The sequence below is a fragment of the Cornus florida genome, unplaced genomic scaffold (genome assembly GCF_030987335.1).
Source record: "Cornus florida cultivar Cherokee Brave unplaced genomic scaffold, ASM3098733v1 CherokeeBrave_3.0.0_Hap2_Chr11, whole genome shotgun sequence".
Classification (NCBI taxonomy): Eukaryota; Viridiplantae; Streptophyta; class Magnoliopsida; order Cornales; family Cornaceae; genus Cornus; species Cornus florida.
Genome location: NW_026775581.1, coordinates 41,908,014 through 41,935,826, shown reverse-complemented (window position 1 = coordinate 41,935,826; position 27,813 = coordinate 41,908,014). Strand labels below are relative to the sequence as shown.

Here is a 27,813-nt window from a genome sequence, read left to right as displayed (position 1 = left end):
AACGGGATGGAAAGTAGTTTTTTATGGGACGCATAGAGTAGCCAAATTGTCCCTTTTTTTTTTTTTTTAGTATCTCTTTTGAGACTTGAACCTCTGATCTCCCTTTGAGAAGTAAAATGCTGATACCGCTGGGCCATTAACCCGTTGGTAAAATTGATTTTATTTTTGTTTTCAAAGGGTCTAGTTTTGTCATTTCCCATAATAATGTTTAATGATAAAGAAAAAATAATAATAAATTTCTTTAAAAAAGCAAAGAGAAAAATTAATTAAGTAATTATAGTAAGATTAGACAGTGAAAATACTGCCATGCAGTTGAAAACTATTATATATAATAACGTAATGTTTGAATATATTTTAGCATTACAAAAAGGGGCGGACATAAACTCATGTGAGGAGGGCAAAGGCAATATCTCATAAATATATATATATATATATATATATATCAAAATAACAAAAATAGTAGAGCTTAGTTGTAAAAAAACACAAAATTTCTGTTTTTTGGGGTATTGCATGGGTTCATCCTTGATTACAAAACTTATATAAGTAAATAAATAGGGTCAAGTGCAGCAAACATCTTTAAAGTATGTTTACGGTGCATATCACACCACTCACGTGCAAAAGCAACCCTAAAGTTTTAATTTGGTGTAAATAGGTCCATTTGACAAATTTAAACCCTAAGTTAACAAAATTACCCCTACTGAATTATTTTATAAAATATATAAAAATAAATAATTTTGTAAAATGATCGAAAAGGACACTATTGGAGGATGCCCCTCTCATGCAAAAAAATACTCCGAAAGTTTCAATATAGTGCAAATAAGTCTCTTTGACAAATTTAAACCCTAAGTTGACTAAATTATCCTTTCTGAAGCATTTTATAAAATATATAAAATAATAATAATTTTATAAAATGACCAAAAATGAAATTATTAGAGGACGCCGACAATGGACAAGTAAAGATAAAAATATAAAATAAAAATAAAAGTATAAAAGAAAAGTAAAGATAAAAATATGAAATAAAAAATAAAAATAAAGTGCAAACTAAAGAAAACAAAAAATTTCCAAACTCCGAAAACCAATGCACATTAATATTGGGATTTTTTTTTTTTTTTTTAGTTTTTTTTATCAATGTTGGTACGAAAAAAGATAAAATAAAATAAAAATAAAAAAAAAAATAGTAAAAAAGAGTAAACTAGAATCTCAAAAAATTCAAATCTTTATCCCACAAATTCTCAAAGTTAAAAAAAAATAAAATAAAATAAAAAAATAAAGAGGAGGAAGAAGAAGAAGAAGATGTTTAGAGATATATATAAAGAAAAAAGTTTAATATATATATATATATATATATATATATATATATAAAGTAATGTACACATAACACCTTTATATTATAAAATTAGTAGCATATATATTCCTTTGATACTTTCAGAAGAGAAATCACGACACCATTGACCGAGTATCAGTGCTTCCTATGGCTAAACGAACAAATTTTTGGGCATCTCGATTTCAGCTCAACACACACTCTCTCTCCCTACTCTCAGCCATTCTCCATTCTTCCCAATCCACATACATCACGCCCATATACGCATTAGAACTAGGTGCATCAATTGTGAATTTGTGACCAACTTTTGTTGAGTTGAAAACATGATATACATTGTGATATGACTTAAAATGATAACCAATCTCCGATGATCAACTCATTAATATTCTATCTTTTAATCACTTGCATGCCACACAAGTTTGCACCCAATCTTGAACTACTAGAAATTTACATCGGCCACAATTTTAGAGTATCCAAATTCACAAAAATATGATCCAAACTTTACATTGAATCCTCTTTCAAAAGATAATTATATACCTAAATCATAATTTTGCCTCTTCCTTCACTAAGTATCTTCTTCTTCCTGAGATTAAATTTTGGCCATAAAATAAAAAACGTGAAGACAAGGTTCAATGAAGATTAAATGTCAATTTCATCATATAAAGGGCAAAAAGGTCAATATACCCTTTAGTGCACTTTCACCAATTAATTTCATCCATTGCATGTTCACGATTCTTAATTTCAATTTTTTTTTTTTTTTTTTTTTGAATAAAAAGATGCGTGCTCAAAATGCATGATTTTTAATCAATGTTTAAAATTTTTTTAGTGTTGGAAAATCTTTAGTGATAGAAATATATAGAGAGGAATTGTAATGTAAATATTGAATTGCATGAATAACAATGTGCACAAAGGACCTAAATATAGGTGAAGAACGAGGTAATGTTAGGTTTTGTGAGTGCACTGAAAAGTCATTGAACTAAATTGATATTTCTTAATAAAATCTCATTTATTATGGGATAATTTAATAAATAATAATTTATTTTGATGATATTACAAATACAACTATGTCCAAAAATAATAGATAAAAAGTGTCACTTTAATAAAATGTATTACAAAATATGACAACTATACACAAGTAAACTCATATACATTTAAGTCCAAATTACCCCTACACATTATGCAAATTGACTTCCAAACCATTCCTGAACAATAACCACAACCACCCACCAACCACAAGCTAACCACCCACACAACCCCAACTTCACCTCTCTCTATTAACTAGTTTAATTGTAATTATTGTGTTGAGTAGTTGAAAGAGTTTTTGAGCTAATTGCTTATTAATGGAGTATAATATAATGAATATATACATACATTAAATAAGTTTCTTGAGATATAAATTCATCGATATTCGTAATTATTAATATTTGCACTAAAAAAAATAGAATTTGACATTCTATTTTACGGGTGTAATCGTTGATTTTTAACTCGATAAAAACATTGAGTGAAATTGAGTGGCTTGTCTCGGTCATCTAGATGAGATGATTCAGAACCAAATGCGTTGACATGCCGGACACACTGAATGAATCATCAATAAGCAAAAAAGTACTTGAGCCATCTTGAGTAATTTTCCTTATCTGTTACTAATTTAAGTTCATTCTTAATTGTGATAACTATATCAACCGGGGTTATATTAATATTTGCTTTGATTTACTTGAGTGACCTGCAGTTAAAAAATTTTCAAGATGAAATAAGGAACGGACAATATAGATTTTTAGGTTTAACGATATTATTATTATTATAAATAAATAATAAGATAGTTCAATTCATAATTTTTTTATGAATAACATAATTTTTTATTTTATTTTTTTCCGTAAGTTACAATAACATTTGGTCTACTGAAGAAAAATACAGAAAATGAATTTCAACCCTCTCGAATAAAACAAGGGCTGCATGTAAATATATATGATAGCTACTTTTTCTAGCTTGTTGCTGAACAAATAAAACAAATATTTCATTGTGGCTCCTCTTAGAGAATGTTATAATCGGAAAAGTTAGCCGGAGGACTTCTCAGCGTCTAGAACACCCTGAACAAAAAAAGATTAATTCAGTAGCTGCTATATGAAGAAAATAGAAGTGGCACAGTGATACCAATCTTTGCGCTCCAAAACACAACCTCAATAATCATTATGGCCGCATCCTTGTGCAGAACCTCATTATACTCGTGACAGGCTAGACTCTGCAACATGCAAAAATCTATAGAGTTTCCGATGAGGGATAAATTAATTTAAAAGAAAAAAAATAAGAATTCGATACTGACTTGAACGCAGTTGGGGCAACCAGTATCTCCTGAGCAGCAGCATGATATGAGAAGTTCCAAAGCAGCGGTTAATAGTTTAGTGAAAAGTGGTTGAACCTGCACACTCAAATATTTTCATAACAGTGGAAGTGAGCATGTTATTCTTGTCTGCAATTGACAGTGCACAAATCTAGAAACCCCGCGTCCCTTTCTGAACTGCTCTGGGTTGCAAATCTAAAAAAATGGTAGCTCAATTTCCATTCTTGTTAGCTGGGGTCAGTCCACAATCAAAATTCACCTATATTCTTTACAAAATAAAATTAGCTGTACTTCAATTTTATACACCAAAAAGGCGATTACCCATTAACTGAGGGTATTAAGAAGGGAGGACTGGTTAAAGACCTAAATTTGTTTTTAGTTGCACAAAGTGGCTGCCTCAGACTTGAGGCCTTGTCCTCACGCTAAACAGTCCTCTCTCTCTCTCTCTCTCACCGCTACACCAAAGATTGGCCCCTTAGTTTGATTGATGTCACTCTTGTCCCCAAAAAATGAGGGGAAAAAAAGTGTCGCTCGTAACATACCTGTGCTGAAATGCCAGTCCCTCCAGGATGCTGATCATATAATAGAATTCTTTCAGGAACATAGCGGGTATCATGAGGATTTGCACACTCTGAAGCCAGATCGGACGAGTTGCAAATTATATGTCTGCAAGACAAATATCATGCAACAGTAAGACTAACAACCAATCAAGATCACAAGGGAGTTACAGGCACCTTCAAATTCCCCAAAGAAAATAGATAATTCGCATTAAAACTGTGGGAAAGATCCTGAATAAAGATTTAGGATCTTAACTTCAAAATCATCTTCATATTTCAGAATCCTTCAGACACTAAACAGGCTATAAGGTTTTTTAGATATTACGAATGTTAGTGACTTACAGAGGCACTACATTAAGAAGAGCATGACCAGCAGCATGTAAGCCTGCACGAAATGATAACTTTTTATTCTCCACAGCTGTTTTTATTGATTGCGGGACTCGAATCCAAGCTGCCTGTTTAAATGTAAAGGTAAAAATATAAACTTATAATAAAAAAAGGTCACAGGAGAATGACTGGAACCACAACATGAACAAAAATAATCAAAAGTAAGAGATACATAATAATGCCAATTGGCACTGGCATGCACCTGTGATTCATATGAATAATTAGGAAGTGAAAGTTCAACTGTATCAAAGACTTGGTTACTTCCTCTCCATATACGACGGAAACCAAACCAAGTAGTTGTTACTTTGCAAGAATTTGCATGGGCAGTTGTTCTTGGAAACTGGATATCGGAAATCCTTGCTGGATAGGCCTAAACAACAGCAAGCATTGAAATAGTTAGCATTATTTATTCCACCAGTATCAAATAGGGGCTTCTATGTTGAAATTGCTATAGTAATGAAGCTGTACAAATGCCCTTATGCAAATAGGATTAAGTTCCTAAATGACATTGCTGAAATATATATTAACATAATGTAAGTGCGATTGAATTACTACAGGATATCCAGGATCATTATCTAGTGGCCGACTATAATCTTCTCTATTCAAGAATGATGCACAGTGGAGCTGCTTATGTTGAGTTTCTCATGCCCTTCAGATCCATATTTCACAAATTATCCAGACCAAAGGGAAGAATATCCAGGGAGAGTGCACAGCATCAACCTCCAGATTTTGTTGGACACAAGAAATTAAGAACCTTAGTTGAATTTGGGTTCAGGACTAAAACAACCGTCTTTGTGCAACGATTGCCAATGAATTCCAAGGGTATCTTGCCTTTATTTTATAACAGGTTGGATAGAATGGTTTTACACTAGAATTCTCAATCCGTGTTGGGGATCAACTTGTAATTTTGTTTTATTTTGAGTCTCCAAATTTGAGATTCAAAGTCAATATATCAGTCCTCAAAAGGCTGAAAAATTCATGACTGATCATCACCACAAACTAAGAATGGGTAACCGAGTGATGTGAGTACATGATACAGTTTCAAGATTTCTGAAATTTAATTTTAGAGAACATGTCTCAATCAATTGATTTCTGAATTTCTAATTTTAGAAAACATGTCCCAATCATCAATTTCAGACTTCGTGCAATGTTTCCAAACTATTTTGGAAGTTTAATATTGTTAGCCGAGATATGATAGCCACGAATCATGGGATTTGACTTACCATATCAGATATTAGCTGAGATATGATAGCCTTTAATCATGGAGTTTGAGTTTATTTAGAAGATGTCTAGGCATAAGATCTGCAATGATTTTATTTAATTTCTTTTCCTGTAATATTAACATATGCTATTAGAGCTGTGAATGAGTAATTCATCTCATTCAAGTCTTTAGTCATTTCTCTTCTCTTTCTTCTATATTATATTTCTTCTTGGTATCAGAGCCAACACCTTTCCACAACCTCCAGCAGCCTTGCAGCTTGTGCAACAGCCACCTTAGGCTGTTTGCGACACCCTGTGACGCTGCCGGCACATGTTTCCGTGTGTTGCTGTTTTGTGATCGAAAGTAGGTACTCTTAAAGTTTTTTTCCTTTTACTCTTCTAGGGTTGGGTAAATTGTTATAGTTGGTTTCCAACACCCACAAGGGCTTAGGTAAAATCTCGTGAGTCTACAGAGAGGTTCCGGTTATTGAGGAGGTTATCCGACTATATGTAAGCCGGCAGGGCTGCTTAAAAGAAATCTGTATTTGGACTTTTCGGGAATGGTCCGAGGAGACATTTTTTATTGTTTATGGTCTGAGGAGACCCTTTGATTAGTTAATATAATTTGTGGTGTTTTTTGGAGTTGTTTATTGTCATGTAACAGATAATGGCATATTTAGGGTCCTCGACAGTTAATTCTCAAGGCTCGAGTTATGTGGGTGGTGGTGCCATTTTTTCCACCAACTCATCAAAACATCTAGGACTTCAAATCACCACAGTGAAGTTCGATGGTTCCAACTATTTGATTTGGGCACAATCTTCCAGGATGTTCATTGGTGGCAAAGACAAGATTGCTTATATTACTAGTTATGAGAAAGAGCCAACGGAGTCAAAGAAGACATATCCACATTAGTTTGCACATAACGCCATGGTTATGTCTTAGATAGTCAATTCAATGCAGCCAAACATAACTGTTGGCTATATATTTATGAAGACTACTAAGCAGATTTGGGATTCGGTACAACGCACTTATTCTCAGAGGCAGAATAATGCAAGGATTTTTTAGTTGGGGCGAGATCTCACTAGGATTACTTGGAGTGACTTGACAGTTTCAAGTTACATTGCCAAGCTTCGTGCTACATGGGAGGAGATGTCATATTATGATTTCTTCTTCTCTTAGAAAGATCAAATGATGCAATTTTATAAGCGGGGATTGTGGAGAAGAATCGGGTTTTTCAATTTCTTGTTGGATTGAACGAGGAGTTTGAGTATGCTCTTGTTCATTTGTTGGGCTTGTCTTCATTCCCTACTTAGCCATTGGACTCATCTTCCAGGCGTTGCTTCTGTTGATTACTTTGTTATGGCAATTAATGTTCCCAACTCTTTATGAACTGCACCATCCCAGTCAGTTTAGAGTTTTAGAATCGGCCCTCCTCCTGGACGACAACGCGGGCGGTGTGACCATTGCAGGAAGCTTGGTCACATCAAATCTCGTTGTTATGCACTGTTGAAGGATTTATATATTTAAGTTACATCCTCTCTAACAACTTAAGTTTTTAGAGTAGATGGTAGTTAACATGGTATCAGAGCCAAAGGTCTCAAGTTCAAACCTCACTGTCACCCTAATTAAAAATTAAAAAACACGTGTTGAACCAAAAAGAAGGCCACACGTGAGGGAACATGTTGAAGGGTTTACATATTTAAGTTACACCTCTCTAACAGCTTAAGCTTTTAGAGTAGATGATAGTTAACATGCCCCACATGGATGCCCACTGCAGCAGAAACAACAACAACCACATTCCTCTAGACATTATTTCACAAAACTAGTCTCATTCACTTCATGACAACACTGCCTCTTCATCCTCTACCACAGTTACCTTGCCTCAGGCTAATTTCGACAAGTTCAAACAATTCTTCAATCAAATGGAAGCATCATCTCAACCAACCTCCACTTATCTTCACTAGGTTCTATTGCATCTGCACACAGCGCATCTACATCTTCGACACTTGTAACTACTATTTCAGACAATATGACTGGTATGTCCTCCTTCCAATCTTATAGCATCTACTTTAGCCATCGTAAGGTACTCAAATGGCTCTGCATCTTCCATTGCTAGGAAGGGTCACATATAGATTACTCATTCTATAACTTTATCTGATACACTTCAAGTTCCATAGTTGACTACAAATCTTATTTTTGTTAGTAGTGTTACTAAACAATTAAACTAAACTGTAGTATAATGTTCTTTCCATCCCACTGTGTCTTTCAGGATCTGGTGTCGAAACGAATGTCTGGTAGTGTGTGTGAAATGGACGGCCTATACCTATTAGAAGCTCCTTTTGTCACCTCAAGTACATTCAGTTTCCTTTTCTAATTCCATTTCATCTAATAAAGACCAGTTTATGCACTAACACTTGCGTTTAGGACATTTCTTTCGGTTATTAACATATATTTCCTTCCTTGTTTTGTAATGTGGCAGTCTCAGATTTATCGTGTGAGAGGTGTCATCTGGCTAACCATGTTTGTTTCAATTATCCTACTAGTAGTAATAAATTGCTTCAACACCTTTTAATCTAGTCCAATCAAATGTGTGGGGGCCTATTACTTTTAGTCTTGGATTTTGATAGTTTGCGTCCATAGCCGTTTTACATGAGTATATCTTATGAAGACCAAAACTGAGGTGTACACCATTTTTTTAATTTTTTTTACCATGGCTCAGACTCAGTTCGTACCATTAAAAAATCATATCTGATGAGGGTACGGAGTACACTAATAGGGAGGTACAACGGTTATTTAAAGAGGATTGAGCATTAGAGGTTTAATGTTCAAACCATTCAACAGAATGGTCATTAGAAAATATTCGCCACATCCTTGACTTAGCCAAAGAAAAAAGGCATTGGCATGAATGTCACCCAGTCATTTTGGGGAGATGCAATTCTTACAGCAGTCTACATAATTAATAGGACCCCTTTTAGGGTTCCTAATTTTGCAGCCCTATTCTCAATCCTATATCCAAATCAATCTCTCTTTTTCTTTTTCTTTTTAATTCTTCCGCGAGTTTTCGGGGGTGTGTGTTTATTCAGTAGTTGGGGCACACTCGTACAAAACTTGATCCCAATGCATTGAAGTGTGTTTTTTTGGGCTATTCTCAATCTCAGAAAGGTTGCAGGTGTTACCATCCTCCCAGTCGTCTAACGGTTTATATCCATGGATGTTTCTTTCTTTGAGCCTATGTTACATGAACTTTTCAAAAGTAGTGAAGTACCTGTGTCGGACACATATTGCTCGGACATAGGTGTGGGATGTGTCCGACATTTTTTGTTGGACATGCACTTAAAAAACATATCAAATCATTCAATGATATTATATTATTACTTTAAAATGAGTTAAACGCCTATATTGAACATTTTATTAGATAAAAACATTACTTTACTCTAGAAAATAAAATAAAATAACTAATAAAATGAATATTTAGCCGTGTCCGTGTGTCCTTCTGTTTGGAGATTTGACACGTCCGACACATAGATACATACCCGTGTCAAATACACGTACCCAAGTCCATGTAAGATAGCTTTGAGCATACACCATACTATACTGGTTCGGTTGGTTCTCAAAGTGAGTGGTTCCCATTGAACACAATTGATGATCGCCTTCTTCCGTCTTCAACTCCTCTACCTTTGCCTATTTCATCTTATGTTATTCCTCCTTGTGATACCCCTCCGGGAATTATTCCTTTTTCACATGTTTGCAGTCGTAGGCAATAGACACGAGCTTCTACTCTCACAACCAACTGCCTAGTCCCTTCGGCACCAATTTCGCCTTCTCAAGCTATTGTGGTGCTTGATGATTGCCACATTACTCTTTGGAAGGGTAAATGTTCTTGTATTTACCCCACTTCAAATTTTGTTTCTGATTATGCTCTCTCACCCTTCTATCGGAGTTTTCTTATTTTTATTACCTCAGTTTCTCTTCCTTCTAATGTTTCAGATGCACTAGCACAACCTCAGTGGGGTGATGCTATGCTTGAGGAATTGCAAGCACTTTGAGAAAATCAGACTTGGGGCATGGTTCTGCTTCCTGTTCGATGAAAAACTGCGGGTTGCCGCTGGGTGTTTACAGTTAAGCATAATCCAGATGGATCAATTGCTCGCTATAAGGCCTGGTTGGTTGCCAAGGGTTATACTCAGATCCATGGCATAGATTATTAGCAGACTTTTGCCCCTGTTGCCAAGATGAACGCCATTCGTGTATTATTTTCCATTGTTGCAATTCGATCTTGGCCTCTATTTCAGTTAGACTTTTATGAATGATAACTTGCAAGAGGAGGTGTATATGGTTCCCCCTCCGGGCTTTCGCTCTCCTGCTCATTCCAGTATGGTCTATCATCTTCATTGCTCATTGTATGGCCTCAAGCAGTCTCCTCCAAGGTGGCTCGCTCCAAGGTTGAGGTGGCACGGTTGAGGTGGCTCGCTCCAAGGCTGGCATTTTCATCTCTCGATGCAAGTATGTTCTTGACTTGCTTTCTACTTTTGGTCAACTTGGTGCTCGTCATGCTAATACGAATGAGCAAAATCATCGGTTGGCTGATTCTGAGAGGGAGTTATTGTCGGATGTCGGTCTATATCAGCAACTTGTTAGGAAGCTCATTTTATTTATCAATAACTCAACCTGACATTGCTTATTCCGTGAGTGTTGTGAGTCAATTCATGCATTGTCCTCCCACCTCTCACCTTGATGCAGTTATTCAGATCCTTCGCTACCTGAAGGAGTGTCCGGGCCGTGGTATTTTGTTTGCCAATCATAGTCACTAATAGGTTGAGGCCTAGATAGATGCTGGTTATGCATGATCAATTTCAGATAGGAGGTCAACTTTGGGCTACTGTACTACTGTTGGTGGCAATTTGGTTACTTGGTATAGTAAGAAGCAAGATGTTGTCTCTTGATCTAGTGCAAAGGCAAAGTATAGGGCTATGGCTCTTGGAGTTTGCAAGTTGTTATAGCTAAGAACGTTAATAATAGACTTGTGCCTTCCAATGTCGTTTCCATTTTCACTTTATGGTAACAACAAGTCTGCCATTAGCATTGCAACAAATCCCATTCAGTATGACAAAACTAAGCATATAGAGGTTGACCGTCACTTTATTCGAGAGAAGATCGTCTCTAGTCAAATTTGCACGTTGTTTGTCACTAGCTCTCAACAGCTTGCAGACATTCCTATGAAGGGCGTAAGCAAGGTCGTGTTTAAGGATGCATTGTCCAAGTTGGGCATCTCAGATATCCACGCACCAACTTGAGGGGGAGTGTTAGCCGAGATATGATAGCCACGAATCGTGGGATGTGACTTACCATATTATATGAGATATGATAGCCTTAAATCATGGAGTTTTTTATTTACGCATGTCTAAGCATAGTATCTGCAATGATTTTATTTAATTTCCTTTCATCTAATATTAACATGTGCTCTGTTATCTATAAATACTAGAGTTATGAATGAGTAATTTATCTCATTCAAGCCTTTACACATTTCTCTTCTCCTTCTTCTATATTATATTTCTTCTAATATGACTTTAACTTTGATTCCAAATTTGAGGACATATCTCTTCCTGTGGAACCTGGGTCAGTTGCACAAAGAGGGCTATACCCCCTATTTCTCCTTTCCCTCAGCAGACCAGCTAGAGAGGAGAAGCACACAAATTGGAGATTCTAACATCTTATGGGGCAGTGACAGACCAAAACAACCTAAAGGCTATATCCCATCATACCCTTTATAATGTATAATTAGTTGCATGATACATGCAACACAGCATATATATACAAAATAAATTCCTAATTAATGACAATGGTTAGGTCAAACTCCAATCTTCCCCTCCCAGCAACCCAACTAGGTGGAACATACATTGAGTAATGCAAATTGCTAATGAATTAGATCAACCTATATCTAAATTGGATCTGAAAGATTCAGACCATTTATGGATTATAGAATAATGTATCCACTGACAAGCCCAAGTAACAATGAATTTTACAATGCATTTACAAACCTAGCGCCTCAATTTTCTACTTCCAGAAATCTCATCATATCAATGCTGTTCTATTTTTAGATTTTTTCAATTTAAAAAAAATGTGCTCAGGGGGTTCGGGCGTCCTGTCTTCATAAAGTGTTGTATCTTGTCAGTTGTCACACTTTTGCCAAACAAAATAGCCACATCAATCAAAGCATCAGAATATCAGAAATAATTCTGGAGCAAAGAAATTTTAAATTTTGTTTTTATCTTCTTTCACAATGTGTTAATAGTTTCTAAGAATCCCTATGCTACTCAGGTGGCAAAAGCTCTAATAAACAATGAAGCGGAGCCTAAAATATAATTGCCAATGTCACCACCAAGCATTAGCTTGAGTGGCATCCTCCATCTTTCAAAGAGGAAGTGTTTCAGGTCTCAAATGGGACAAAGTGAGTGTGTAAGCGTGACTTAACAATTAAAAATGCAAATGTGAATCTTAAGTATGGGGTAGTTAAATCAGCACACACTTATTATAGGATAATTGAGATGCTGCGGTCCAAGGTTCCAACAGTAGCCATGATTTTATGTTGGTTAACAAAAACAAATAAATTCAAGAATACAAAACAAGATTCTCTCACTGACAACACCACGCAAAGTTGCACAAATCTGTGCAGAATACCAAAATGCAGAATGTATGTAAGTAATAAGAAGTGGCATTAAAACAGATAATAAGAGCCCACATACTATATCACCGCCGATGACATGAACATCTGTGTAATCACGAGTCTTTGTATAATACTTCAAATCAGCTTTTTGGCACAAAGCAATTTTACTTGAAATATCCAAGTCCTTCACCAGATAGGTTTTTCCTTGATGCATATACACGGCACCTTCATAAACCTGAAAATTCCAAAAAAAAAATATTTTCTTCACAGTATAGCAGCATAGACCAAAGAGATGGTGCATGAGCACCAAGTATGACAATTATGGCATTTAAAGGGAGCAGGCAGATTACATTTGCAGGTACAAAGCTAATAAAAGATGGTAATTGAAGTGTGATTTTTTTTTTTAAGTAGATCCATGTCTAAGTAAGTAGAAGATAAAGTCAAAGCACCGCAGAGAAGGCACTCTGAAGATCAACAATAGATGGAGGCAACCACTTCACTATCAAAAATCAAGTGCCAAACATAAATATTATGAAATTGCATAAAATAAGCTTTCTACCTGAAAGAAAGCCTTGCTTTCTTCAATCTCTTCAAGGACTTCGTTCTTTTGCTTGTCAATTACTTTGTACCTCTCAGTCTCTATTGCCCGAATATTAACACCATGTGAAGGCATTTTCTAGAAAAAGAAATATAACCAGAAAAGTGGAATGTAATTATAGGATTTTACACATTATCACACAAATCATTGACAAGTAAAGAAATATTAGATCTAGACCATGAATACAAATAACATACCTCATGCCCAATATAGCTCCATATTCTAGCAGAAGAATCACGTGATGGATCAACACTCAAGGCTCCTTTAATTTTAAGTTCCATAACGGCATTCTTTAAGCCGGGACCAAAATAATTCTCATCATGAACTAAGCTCAATGGGTGTTCAAGAGCAGCACATACAAGGTGCTGTTCAAGAACCTACAAAAATAAAGCACCAAAAATGAGGGTATGTTCTCCCACTATGTCGGAATCCATAACAGACGCCTATTCAAAGTAATATGGCTACTATAAGAAATAAGAAATTGTAAATTGTAAATGACACCATGTATTTAAAATTAAAGAAACCTGATAATTTTGAGCATCAATATGACAACACTCAATTGGACTCTTGAAGAGTTTCTGGGGAAATTTCATGAAGTACTGATCAAGAGGCCCTTCAAATGCAACAAAAATAGCAAGTGATGGCTTTTCCCTTCTCCCTGACCTTCCAGCTTGTTGCCACAGACTAGATATAAAATTTAACAGTCATAGATGAGAAGAATTCAAGGAAAAAGTTATATTATTGACACAAACAGAAATTATAAAGTTCTATACCTAGCTATACTACCAGGAAAGCCTAGATGGAGCGTCACATCAATGTATCCAACATCAATGCCCAACTCAAGGGCATTTGTAGCAGCAACACCGCAAATATTTCCGCCAAAAATGTCTCTCTCGATTCTCCTCCTATCCTGCTCTATCCATCAGCTAATGTCAAGACATGATCTTGAGTAAATTAGAATTGAACATGTCAATGATTAAAGTAGAAATCATCATACAAATTCATAAGAATTATTAAAAACCAAGGTAGACGTAAGATGTTACAAACAGAGAATTGATTTGTATACATACTATTTATTTATTTATTTTCTTGGTTGCTGGGTAAACTAAAGACTACTACAGAGACACAATTAAACCAAAGAGTATTGTCCACTGTATGTCCCAACTACACTAGCGTCACCAGAGACAAACCTAACCTTCGATATTATACACAAAGTGGCTGCTCAAAGACTCGAATTTGAGACCTAAAGGTTGTCAGTCCGTGTTTCCATCATTGCACTAGGCATTGACCCCTTTATAGACACAACAAAACTGCAACCATTGAAGAAGGCTAGAAAGGTGAAGTTCGCAGGATTTTCCCAGCAGAACTAGTAGTCACTAAAACGGGCATATCTCCTTCGTTTGAAGTCAGATTGACCCAAGGTTAGCGGCATTGGAAAGCTAACTTCCGTGGCTAAAACATATGCAAAATCAGAAATTTTGGAGTTCGTGGTTGCTGCCAGCAAAAGTTTAAAGTTGTAGGTCCTGTTTTGCGTCTGGAGTAGGAAGAGCTTTAACCTTTAAGGATTAATTCAATTGGTCATGTCTGTTGGCAATCTTCAAGTTGCCCAAAGGTATTGAATTATTGCTCCTCTCTCTAGGATCATGATATTACTATAACCAATGGAAAACGATTTTAAAGCTTCAGCATAGACCCGTTTTCCACCTCTTTGGATATAGAAAAGTACTTTTCTGCCACACCTTGATAAAAATAACATGAACACCAATATTTTTTTGTCAATTCAAATACTTTTTTCCCCCAACCACCTTGATCATTATTAACTAAAAACAAAGAACAAAACAATACTAACCTCAGCAATATAACCAGCACGATACGCACAAATAGAGTTAACGAGATGAGGTGCTGTCTCCTGAAGAATCTCACGCCTTATCACAAATACAGATACCAAATTAAGCCATCTTCCTCATTCAAATACTGATGGAGCATGAAAATACAAATTCATGATAAAATGGGATCATGGCACATACGTATAGCATAGAACAAGTTCACAAAGTTTGCGTGATTTGCAAAATGTAATGCAACGAAGTCCATGCTGAACAGTTTCTGCAAAGAGACGTGAAACCTCCAAAATTGGGCTGCAAAGCAGAACTGAAGCTGTCAAACATTGGCGTACTGATACCGTCTGTAAAACTTCATTCCCTGATGTATCAACTTTATTCTATGACATGATTTAATGCAATTAAGAGAGTACAAGCATGTTGATCGAAGAAGCATGGAAACGGATATGGGACACGGATATGGAGACATGGAAGATCTTAAAAAATTAGGACACGGACACGGCAAATAAGAAATAAATTTTGTATATATATGATGTTGTACTTTAAGAAATTAAGAGTAATATTATTTTTTTTAAATCTCATGATGAAAAAAAATGTTTTTTTGCTAGAAAAAGAAAACAATGATAGAAAGAGGGTTAAGAAAAAAAAAAAAAAAAAGAAAGATGATTAGGGTTTTGTTAAAAAAGAATTTGGCCTTAGTTAAAAATAAAGGTAAGAATCCATAGAAGAGAAAAAAAGGTTCATGGGGAACAGAGGAAAAAGGAAAAAGGGACAAAAAGATTTGTGAAAGGAAAAAAAGAAGTATTTAGGGTTTGTGAAGAACAAGAAGAAAGAAAGGAGGAGGACGAAGAATAAGAGAGAGAAGAGGTGAAAGAGATAGAGAGACCATTCACCGGTAGCGAAGCTTGGTTGGTGGGACAACAAGAGAGTCAAAGATGATCGTGCAAGGGTTCAAACCTTTGAACTAAAATATAAGAATAAATATCTAATTGTTTGAATATAAAATTGTTTCATAAAACAAGAAGTTTTTAAGTAATTATGTAATTAAACAACTCCTAATATTTACAATTCAACTCAACATTGTTCTAAAACTTTCTTAAGAATCCCCAAAGAATGGGACACGCGTGTCGGACACGTATCCATGGCTTGTCGGAAGCGTGTCCACGGCGTGTCCGGATATTCGAAAGAATATAAAATATTCAAACATGTATTTTGGTGTGTCCGAACGTGTCGGGGCGTGTGTGGTGCATGTCGGTGTCCGACACGGATTCTTTGCTCTTCTAGGCGTGTCTGTGCTTCCTAGATGTTGATAGTGTTTTGCAATATAATATGCATTGCCTGTCCATTAAGCAAGGGTCAATGCTTGGTGCAATATTGTTAGCCAAGATATGATAGCCTATAATCACAGAATTTGACTTTATTTAAGCATACATTTGGGCATAGAATCTACTGTGATTTTATTTGGTTTCCTTTCTTGTTATATTTAACATGTTCTCTTTTAGTATATAAATACCAGAGATATGAATGAGTGAGAATTCTCATTTAAGCCTTTACATATTTCTCTTGTACTTAATCTATCTTGTTTTTCTTCTTGGTATCAGAGCCACCACCTTTCCACAACCTCCAGCAACCTTGCAGCTTGTGCAAAATCCACCTTAGGCTGTTTGTGACACCCTGTGGCGTTGCCTACACATGATCCTGTGTCGAAGGATTTAAATATTAAAGTTACATTCTCTCTAAATATTAAAGTTACATCCTCTTTAATAACTTAAGCTTTTGGAGTAGATGGTTGTTAATATGGTATCAAAGCCAAAAGTCTCGAGTTCAAACCTCACCTTCACGCTGAAAATTAAAATTGAAAAACACGTGTGGCCACTCGTGAAGGGGCGTGTCGAAGAATTTAAATATTAAAGTTACACCCTCTCTAATAGCTTAAGCTTTTGGAGTAAATGGTTGTTAACATGATCAAAAGCAGGTCTTTTTCTAAGTTTTACAAGTTCTTTTTTACTTTCCTAAGGTTGGGTAAGTTAGTATAGTTGGTCTCCAACACTTAGAAGGGCTTGGTTAAATTCTTGTGAGCCTATAGAGAGGTTCCGGATATTAAGGACGAGGTTGTCCGGCTATATGTAAGTGGACAGCACTCCCAAAAAAAAGTGTGTATTTGGACTTTTTGGGAATGGTTTGAGGAGACATTGTTGATTTTTTATGGTCTTAGGAGACATTGTTGATTAGTTGACAGGATTTGTGGTGTTTTGGAGTTGATTATTGTCGTGTAATAGAGTATGGCAGCTTCAGAGTCCTCGATTGTTTATTCTCATGACTGGAATTCTGTGGGTGACGGTGCCATTTCTCCAACCAACTCATCAAAAAATCTAGGACTTCATATCACCTCAGTGAAGTTGGATGGTTACAACCATTTGTTTGGACATAATTTTCCAGGATGTTCATTGGTGATAAAGGCAAGATTGGCTATATTACTGGTTTGGAAAAAGAGCCAGTAGAGTTAGAGAGGAAGACATATCCACAGTGGTTTGCTGATAAAACCATGTTTATGTCTTGGTTAGTCAATTCAATACAGTCAAACATAGTCGTTGGCTATATGTTTATGAAGACCGCTAAGCAGATTTGGGATTCGGTAGAATCAGTACAACGCACTAATTCTTAGAGGCACAATCTTTGTTAGCTGGGGCGAGATATCACCAGGATTAGTCGGGGTGACACAACAGTTGCAAGTTGCATCGCCAAGCTTTGTGCTATATGGGAGGAGATATTATATTATGATTCCTTCCCCTCTTAGAAGGATGCAATTCTATATGTGGGGATTGTGGAGAAGAATGATGTGTTTTAGTTTCTCGCCGAGTTGAACGGCGAGTTTGAGTATGCTCGTGTTCATTTGTTGGGCTTGTCCTCATTCCCTACTCTGGAAGATACATACTCCTATGGGAAAGCTGGCAAGAAGAGGCCCTCTCCGACCTCCACATTCTGTCCACTGTCTATGTAGCCAAATGAGAGCCGTCAGACTCATCCATTAGGTGCCGCTTCTGCTGACAATTCTGCAATGGCAGTTGGTGTTCCCAATTCTTTAAGAACTACACCATTCCAGTTGATTCAAAGTTCTAACACAAGCCCTCCTCCAGCACGATAGAATGGGCGCTGTCAGGGACAGAGGGAGTTAAAGTCCAGGGAGGCACATGCCCCCCCTAGATTTTCTCCCTCCCTTATATTCTATATATATAATTTATTAAATTAACTCATCCCAAAAATATCAAAATCTTTCTATATATATCCACCCCCATAAACACCGATTTATATGCACACACATTATTCAATAAATATATATTATAATGTGCAATGTCCCCCCCCCCCCCCCCCCCCCAAAAGAAAATTTTTCTTTGACTGTGTGACCATTGCGGGAAGCTTGGTCACATCAACTTTGTTTCTTCATCCTCCTCAACAGGACTCGGGCTAATTTGGACAAGTTCAAACAGTTCTTCAATCAGATGGAGGTATCATCGTAGCCAACCTCCAATTATGCCCACTCAGGTTCAATTGCTTTTGCACATAGCATATCTACATCAAAGTGGTCAAGTGAATTTATGAACGAGCAATACACTGAACTTGGTGGAGCCTTAGGGAACTCATATCCCGACACCATGGATCACTAACTCATGCTTCAGACAATATAATTGTATGTCCTCCTGCCAATCTAATAGTATTTCCTCTAGCCATCGCAAGGTGCATATGGCTCTCGGTCTTCCATTGTTGGAAAGGGTCACATATCGGTTACTCCTTTAACTTTATCGGATCAGCTTCATGTTCCACAGCTTTCTACTAATCTTATTTCTCTTAGTAGCGTTACTAAATTAAATTGTAATGTACTTTCCATCTCACTTGTTGTTCAAGATCTAGTGTAGAGGTGAACGATTGGCAGTGGGCGTGAAGTGGATGGCCCATACCTGTCGGATGCTCCTTTGTCACCTCAAGCACATTCGGTTTTCTTTTCTAGTTTTGTTTCATCTAATAAAGCTCAGCTTGTGCGCCGACACTTGCATTTAAGACATTTCTTTTGGTCATTTAAAACATTTGTTTCCTTCTTTATTTAGTAATGTGGCACCCCCAGATTTATCTTGTGAGATGTGTCACCTAGCTAAACATGTTCGTTCCAATTTGTTAGGAATTTAGCAATTCTAATATTGTAATTGGCAAATTTCTTAGTACAAAACTCACTATTGTAATTTAATGATTATATGTTTAGTGAGCGAGATAGAAATAGATTAGGTAGATGATTTGAGTGTAAAGACAAAATTACTACAAAGGGCAAATCAATCAAAGTACTTCTTCAAAGGGTAAAACAATCCAAGAAATACTACAAGGACAGAATAGTTCAACGTTCTACCTCAAAGGGCAAAATATTCTAAGAACAACTGCAAGGGCAAAATAGTCCAAAGTTCTACTACAAGTTAGTCTAAGAACCATTGCAAGGGCAAAATCGTCCAGAGTTCTACAAAGTGAGGCAGAATAGTCCGAAGATCAACTTCAAGGGTAAAGATGTCAATTTTCTCAAGTATGAACTTCAAAGGTAAGAATCACACTTGAATTTCATCTATCACCATTTAGGTTCATGCATATATATTATTCATGATCATATGCTTTGAAGTGCATGGTAATTCCTATGGTATATTATTTATATATATATATCTTAGGAAAAATGAGTTTTCATGATAAAATATATATATTATATTTAGTTGAGTTTCTAGAGCTTTATACTAATTATATATACGTGATATAAATTTTCCTAAATGTATATAGAAGGTCAATAGGCTAAAGGATCAGTTTGCTAAGAGTACTTATACTTTCCATATTGTTATTTTAGCACATACTTGAGCATCAAGGAAATATTTTCTGAAAGATTGCATATACATAATTTTGATAAAGTTCTAAGTTTCCTTAGATACTACATATCAGTGTGCATCAAGAAAATATTATTCCAGAACCTTCATGCACGTTTTTCTATGCTTAAAACACATGAATAATTATTTTAAGTCGGTCACTAGTCAATGAAGTCGAAAATAGCAAGTTGTTACTATCTCGATCGAACCTAGCACTTCTTGATCGATTGACACCTTTACAACTTCGATCGACATGCTACACCAATGACATCGATCGAACTTAGCATATCTCGATCGATCAAAGGCTCAATTACTTAGATCGACAGAAGCATTTTAAGGATAAAACTTAATTTCTATAATTGAGTTTACTTGATCATTTTAATTATTTTAAAATAGTAAGCAGGTCAAGTTTAAAATGTTTTCAGAAGAAAAGATACGCATATACTTTAAAATATATATATATTCTTCTAAATATCTTTTCTTATATATAAAATATAATTTTATATTATATTTTTTATTGGTATCATATTCACAACTTGGAAAACAAGTTTACTTGGAGACCACATCATTTGAAACAAGAATTGTTCTCTATATATAATAAGTCTTAAATACAGACAAAGTGTGCTTTGCATCATTAAGCTGCATCTCTCAAATGAAATAGCCCCAAGTGCTTTCTGCTAAAAGCATTCGTTTGTTTTTTAATTTATCCATGAGTGTTCTGTGTGAGAGTTCTACTTCTGTGTATCCATAAGAGAGTCTGTGTGAGAGATATTTCTTATGCGTGTTGAGGGCACCACACTTGATATATATACATACACCTTATATATCATGTGTTATTTGTTTTTGCATCAATCACACATATCATGTACTCTACATTAGATACGGTGATTATAATGTATTCATTATAATATTGCTGCGATATAAGCTGAAAGTTCAACATCAACACAAGGCCAAGAAGTGCATATTCACAAAGCCAAAATCGACCAAAAACAAAGTGGTGAAAGGATTGGTTGACGGAACAAGTTTGAGATGAAGAAGTTGTGCATGGTGGGATTGATATGGATCAATGGGATCATGTAATGGTTAGATGGATCGGTTGGAGGATAGCTGGAGACTTTCTGGAGTGCTTTAGTACGGCGTTGGATGAAACGGGTGGGAGTAATCAACGGCAGGGTGAACGAGCATTGAAAGTCTGGTATCTTGCTGAGTCTGGAGGTTAGCTAGTGTTCATAGTGAGTGAACTAGACTAGTTGTAACACTCTTTACCTTTACCTTTTCATGTTTCTTCTTCAACTGCCTTACCAATAAGGGAATTGTTCCTTTCACAGGCAACAAGCTTAAGCTTCTACTCCCACAACCGACTGCCCCTATCTCTTCGGCACAAACTCCACCTTCAAGCTATTGTTCCGCTTAATGATCGTCCCACTACTCTTCAAAAGTGTAAACATTTTTGCACTTACCCTATTTCAAATTTTGTTTCTGATTGTGCTCTCTCACCCTCCAATCAAGGTTTTCTTATTTATGTTGGCTCTGTTCCTCTTCCTTCTAGTGTTGCAAAAATCAGACTTGGGACATGGTTCCGCTTCCTGTTAAACGATAGGATGGGGGTTGTTGTTAGGTGTTTATAGTTAATAATGGTCAACACAATTAATGCAACACACACAACAATTAAAAAAAAATAAAATAAAAAAATAAAAAAAATAAAAAGAAGAAGAAGAAGAAGACAAGAACAAAAACTGTGTCAGAAGAGCTCTGTTGAATTTGCTCATGCATCTTATTGGGGGTTTAAGCCCCTATTTATATTGATTTACAATGTCTAAGTTTGAGTAGGACTCGCATTGCTTGTCCACCAAGCTCTTTCCTTCTCTGTATTTCTTTCCTATCAGGTCTTTATTAACTCACATATATTTTTTACTTAGTACACAAGTCTACAATTTCCTTTCCCATGCATGATTATTGCTTCGGTATTGGGCTTGGATTCTTCCACACGTGAACTGGGCCTACGGGACCGGTGAGCTTGATCCAACTCTTTCACTTTGGGTTCTTTGCTTCAATCGGGTCAGTCCTCCAAAGCTGATGGGCCTGTGCTTCTTCCCTCCTATGGTCTATCCACATGTCACTCCGATGTTGGCTTGTTATTTGCGTATATGTCTACTGGAGCGGAATTTTCCCTCCACACCCATCTACCTATCCATGACACAGCCTGACATTGCTTTTGTTGCGAGTCAATTTATGGACTTTCCTCGCACCCCTCACCTTGATGCAACTATTCGGGTCTTTCACTACTTGAAGGGGTGTCCAAGCCACGGTATTTTGTTTGTCAATCATGGTAACTTACAAATTGAGGCCTAGACAGATGCTAATTTTGCAGGATCAATTTCAGGGCTACTGTACTACTATTGGTGGCAACTTGGTTACTTGGCGCCGTAAGAAGTAGGATGTTGTCTCTTGATCGAGTGTAGAGGCAGAGTATAGGGCTATGGCTCTTGGAGTATGTGAGTTGCCATCGCTAAAAACGTTGATGACAGACTTGTGCATTCCAGTGTCACTTTTATTCTCACTTAGTGTGACAAGTCATCTACCATTAGCATTGCAGCAAACCCGGTTCAGCATGACAAGACTACGCATATAGAGGTTGGCTGACAATTCATTCAAGAAAAGATCATATCTGGTCAGATTTTCACTAGATCATCTCTAGTCAAATTTTCACTCTGTTTGTCATTACCTCTCAGCAGCTTACAGACATTCTTGCGAAGAGCGTCAACAAGACCATGTTTGAGGATGCATTGTCCAAGTTGTGCGTCTCAAATATCCATGCACCAACTTGAGGGAGAGTGTTAGCCGAAATATGATAGCCTAGAATCATGGGATGTGATTTACTATATTAGTGAGATATGATAGCATAGAATCATGGAATTTGACTTTATTTACGCATATATTTAGGCATAGAATCTGCAATTTAATTTGGTTTCCTTTATTGTAATATTTAACATGTGCTCTTTTAGTATATATATACCAGAGCTGTGAATGAATGAGAATTCTCGTTCAAGCCTTTACATATTTCTCTTGTACTTCTTCTATCTTGTATTTTCTAATATAAAAAACTCGGGTAGTCAAACATAATGCAGTGAGTTTGAGAATAGCCATTTTTGTGTGAATAATAAAGCCATGTCCGAATCTAATCCATCCCTTTAGTACCCTTCATTTGCGGGACCAAAACTAGATAACGGCCTTTACGGCCTTCTTCAACTTGTTCATTATGCGGTATTACAAACTTGTATGCACTACTTTGGTTAATCCTTTTATCCATCAATATTTTTAGAACTTAATAAACCTCAAGAGTATTTCACAGATTCCCCATACCATCTCATTCCTTGTTTGTGTTGCATCACTCTATAAACAAATTACAGCAAGAAAATTGAGTCCTACTAATTATTTTCTTTCAAAATCCCTCTGAAGTTAATAGAAATTATGTTCAGAGAATAAATAGCTCACGCTGCTTATTCCAAGGATGAAAAGTATCATTCTCTAAATGACTTACAAAACTACAATCAGAAAAAAAAAAAAAAAAAAAAAAAAAAAAAAAAGAAAAAAAAAGAAAAATTACTTACCATTGGATCCACACTACACTAGCTTACAAACAGCTATAAAGACTAGAATTTCATGACAGATAATAGAGAAGTCAATGCCCCAAAACTTTCCATGACTATGAACATATGGGATTTCTTACCTTGAGCGTCTGAAAATAACATTCTTATCAGAAGATTTGTTGGCGTCCATGCTACTTGTTGAAACCTGTAAGCTGGTAGAGTTAGCAAAGTAGGTAAAGAAATATTCCTAATCTAAAGTGGTTCTGAATGATAGAAAACCAGAGTAGCATCTAAGAACCCACAGTTTTCAGGCATAAAGGAGGATTCCAGAGGACAAAAAGTTTCGGACCAGAAGGGCTACCATCATTCTGAATCAACTCCATTGTTGGCAGATTTGCGAGCTCCTAAAGCATCAGGAAAAAAAATAATAATAAAGTTATTAAAAAAAAGAAGATAGATAAAATTTAAAATATTGATGAGTATTAAAAAAATTTAGTATGATTGCTAACAAATCATCATAGACCTCTTTTTTAATGTTACTCTGCACACCTAAAAGTATGGAATTTCATATAGAACGATCTTAGAAGGGTACCACCATGAGAATTTGAATTCGTCTATTTCCTCACGAACTGGTGGCTGAGAGGGTGGTGAGTGTATTACTGAGAACAGCAGAACCACCAAACTGTGGATCCAACCCGATTCGATCCATGTAGTTCGGTTTCACATGATTATCAATTCGAGTTTGGGCTCGGGTCGAAGAATAGGCAACCGCCCGGGTCCGTTCGGTTCACAGATTTGGCAACAAAACCCAACTTAAATATTATATATATAATATGGGCTAATAATTGAGAACGTTGTATATATGTATGTGTTGGGTAATTTAGAAAATAGTATATTATATATAATATGTATTATATATATAATATACTATTTTCTAAATTACCCAACACATACATATATACAACGTTCTCAATTATTAGCCCATTAAGGCATTAACAATAAACCTAAAGCCCTCAACTACTCACTCTCTGCCTTCGGCAGTCATCCGCATCTCCTCTGGCAGCAATCCACTGTCTTCTCCGGCAGCCATCCACTATCTTTTCCGGCCGACCATCCATCATTTACCATCTTGTGTTGTATTGACTTCGATTTCCTCTTCAAATTCAGATTGTGGTAAAGTTCAATTCAGCTCAAACCGTTCTTCATCTTCTTCTTACCAATTCCATTATAAACAGAGTCTCAAAAAAGTGAGTGAGACGGTGAACCAATGAGATCAGTTGTTTCGCCTTCTTCAAATTGTTGAAAATCTTAAAGGCTCTCAATTTTGACGTAATCAAACTTTCCTCATTCTTCAAATCTTTATGATTTTGCCTATTATAATTTTTTTTTTATAAGTAAGGTTTCATTAAAAGGCGCCCAAGAGGGGAGCACTCCCAAGGAAATACACAAAAACCGATGATGGCCAACTATTTTATTTTTTGATAAGTAAAAATCATTAAAGGCACTCAAAAGGGGAGCGCTCCCAAGAGAACAAAAAGCCGCTACCAGCGACATTACATCTTTAGACTATCAACAAAATCCAAAAGTCTATCCATGGATATACAGTTTCGTCCATTAACCCAAAAAAATAAAGAAGACAAAATATTGTATTTAAGAGACCAAATAGGAGACTCCTCCCCCTCAAAGGATCTCCTATTTCGCTCACGCCACAAGCCCCATCAAAGACAGGGGAGTGGTCCTCCAAGCATTTCTGACTCTGCTCTCCCCTATACACCCTTTCCAAGCCTCAAGCAAATCAACCGTGGACTCAAGGAACACCCAAGCCACACCAAAGGCAGCCAAGAACATAGCCCAATGTCCCTCACCATAGGGCAATGAATTAGAAGGTGGTTCATAGATTCCCCCGACTTCTTACACATGCAACACCAGTTCATTACAACCTGGCGCCTTCTTTTGAGGTTGTCGAGAGTGAGGATACTTCCAAGGGCAGCTAACCATGCAAAGAAACCCACCTTCAAGGGTGCTTTAGTCCTCTAAATAGCTCTCCAAGAGAAGGAAAGGCCAGGGGTCTCCATAAGACTTTGGTAGAAAGATCTAACCTCAAACACCCCTCTCAATGACCCCTCCCACACCATCACATCCATACCCACACCCTCCACCACTTGGTTGTAAATCAGAGCAAGAAAATCTGAAATCTCCAAAAGCTCCCAATCATGCAACTCCCGGCGAAACTGCACATCACAAGTCACCCTTCCATTATCAAGCCGATAACGGTCAGCAACTACAACATGCTTATTCACAGCAATCCTGAAAAGACGAGGAAATATACAAGCCAGCACAAAGTCCCCACTCCATCGATCCCCCCAAAATCTGACGTGCCTCCCGCTCCTAACTTTGAACTGGATGCGTTTGGAAAACTCATCCCAACCCTTCCGAATGAGTTTCCAAGATCCCATACCCGCTGGAGCTCTCACCTCCCTAGAAAGCCACCCTCCATCTCCCTCCCCAAAATGACAAGAGACAACCCACCTCCATAATTTTGTCCTCTCTCCCAAATCTCCACAGCCACTTGCCCAACAAGGCCTTATTAAACATATCCAACCTTTGGATCCCTAAACCACCATTTGAAATAGGGGTACAGACTCTCCCACTTCACTAAATGGTATTTGAACTCATCCCCCACACCACCCCACAACTATTTTTTCTGAATTGTATCAAGCCTTTGGAGCACTATCTTAGGCATCGGAAAAAGTGACATAAAATAAGTAGGGAGGTTTGAAAGGGTACATTTCATGAGCATGATTCTCCCCCCTTTCGACAAGTACTATTTCTTCCAACCCGCCAACCTCCTTTCAAATCTCTCAACAACCGGGTCCCAAACAGAAATCCTCCTCGACAAGGCACACCAACCAAATTGGGACTAACTCACTCTTCCCAATGTTGATTTTCAGTCCGGAAACAACTTCAAAGCAAGCCAACACACATCTCAAGTATCTCAGCTGATCAACTCTAGCACCTCAAAAAACGAGTGTCATCCGCAAACAAGTGAGAGATTGTGAGCTGATTGGGAAGTCTACCCATAGAGAATCCTTGGATAAAGCCAAGCTCTTCCGTCCTCCCCATCAATCTACTAAAGGCCTCCATAACAATGATGAACAGAAAGGGGGAAAGAGGATCCCCCTGGCGTAATCCACGAGAACTAGGGAAAAAGCCTGCTGTCACTTTAATAATAAGGTTTTGTTGGCGAAACATTAGTCTTGATCTGTTTTGGCCTCGGCATAATAAAAGAAGTTCTTGAATTTGCGATGCTGAAAGATTAAGTTTCGTAGAAAAAACAAGAACCAGAGGAACTCGAAGAATAGTTGAATAACAGAGGTAAATGTTGATCGGTTACAATTTTGTTGGAACCGTGAGACCTGAATCGGTTCCAATTATTCTAAAAAACTGATCCAATCCGAACCGTTTATCTATTATTGACAAAGCCAAGGATTCGAGTATGGCCATTGAAGTCAACCATCGCCAAAAACAAAAACTTCGACATTGCCACAAATAGTAGGAGTACACTGTGATTTGTTTATGAAAATTCTTACCATCGCATGCTCACGTGGGTTTGCAGAAGTTGCAGTACAGAATACAAAAGAAGGATCACTACCATACACTGCACAAACAAGCAAGCTGTGAAGGTATATTTTAATTCAAAGAAGGAAGAATTGAATAAAACTAAAATCCCTCATCTGTGTCATAAACAATACAAGGAAAATAGTACCATGAGAACAGAGCCGGCGAAGTCTCCTAAATATAAGAGCAGTATGACAACCAAATGCTCCTTTATAAGCATGGGCTTCATCAATGATGACAAACCTGATAAATAAGAATACAAGGAAAACCTCCTTACATAACAAATATAGACGTAATAAATACGACTATTTTTTTCAAAGTAAAGATATCACTAAGAGCACATGAATTGGGAAGGCGACCAATGTACACGTGAGGTATACATGTGAGGTATAAACGAACTATAAAAATGACCAAAGACTAAGCTCATATCTCCAAAAATATACAGAACGATCAACCAGACAAAATGTGAGACTCAACTATCCAAAAAAATAAAGAATGTAACCTAGAACTAAGGGGGGTGAGTAGGTCTTAATTACCAAATGAACTGTTTTTTAACTGATTTTTTAGATTTTAACTACTATAATGACAATTCAAAAAATTAAACAACCTCTCCATGCGGAGGTAAGATTGCATACATCTGACTTTTCCCAGACCCTACAATGGCGGAAGCCCTTTGCACTGAGCTAGCCCTTTCAATGACAATTCAGAAAATTAAACTAACTTGCAAGCATGTAAATCAATCTAGTCATCATGTTTGAAAGCCTACAAAAAATTGTAAAGTAGAAACACAACAATCCCTCAATGAACATGCAAAT

The 27,813-nt window shown here is 36.7% G+C and overlaps 1 protein-coding gene across 4 annotated transcripts in view; it reads right to left on the bottom strand.

The window, feature by feature from the left end:
• Positions 1 to 3,030: 3,030 nt before the first annotated feature.
• Positions 3,031 to 27,813, bottom strand: part of LOC132282982 (uncharacterized) — a 49,876-nt gene continuing 25,093 nt past the window's right edge. For 2 of the 4 annotated variants that reach the window (XM_059784839.1, XM_059784841.1), the window contains 17 exons: positions 27,147 to 27,241; positions 26,971 to 27,038; positions 23,683 to 23,784; positions 23,521 to 23,585; positions 15,091 to 15,198; positions 14,913 to 14,988; positions 13,837 to 13,973; positions 13,588 to 13,747; positions 13,261 to 13,440; positions 13,025 to 13,141; positions 12,545 to 12,700; positions 4,803 to 4,970; positions 4,556 to 4,668; positions 4,199 to 4,322; positions 3,639 to 3,734; positions 3,495 to 3,557; positions 3,031 to 3,405 (listed from right to left, as the gene is read on the bottom strand). In XM_059784839.1, the coding sequence (XP_059640822.1) occupies positions 3,373 to 3,405; positions 3,495 to 3,557; positions 3,639 to 3,734; positions 4,199 to 4,322; positions 4,556 to 4,668; positions 4,803 to 4,970; positions 12,545 to 12,700; positions 13,025 to 13,141; positions 13,261 to 13,440; positions 13,588 to 13,747; positions 13,837 to 13,973; positions 14,913 to 14,988; positions 15,091 to 15,198; positions 23,521 to 23,585; positions 23,683 to 23,784; positions 26,971 to 27,038; positions 27,147 to 27,241 (1,861 nt within the window). In that variant the 3' untranslated portion in view covers positions 3,031 to 3,372. The remainder of the gene's footprint in view (positions 3,406 to 3,494; positions 3,558 to 3,638; positions 3,735 to 4,198; positions 4,323 to 4,555; positions 4,669 to 4,802; positions 4,971 to 12,544; positions 12,701 to 13,024; positions 13,142 to 13,260; positions 13,441 to 13,587; positions 13,748 to 13,836; positions 13,974 to 14,912; positions 14,989 to 15,090; positions 15,199 to 23,520; positions 23,586 to 23,682; positions 23,785 to 26,970; positions 27,039 to 27,146; positions 27,242 to 27,813) is intronic. The other 2 variants (XM_059784838.1, XM_059784840.1) reach the window with 1 other exon arrangement.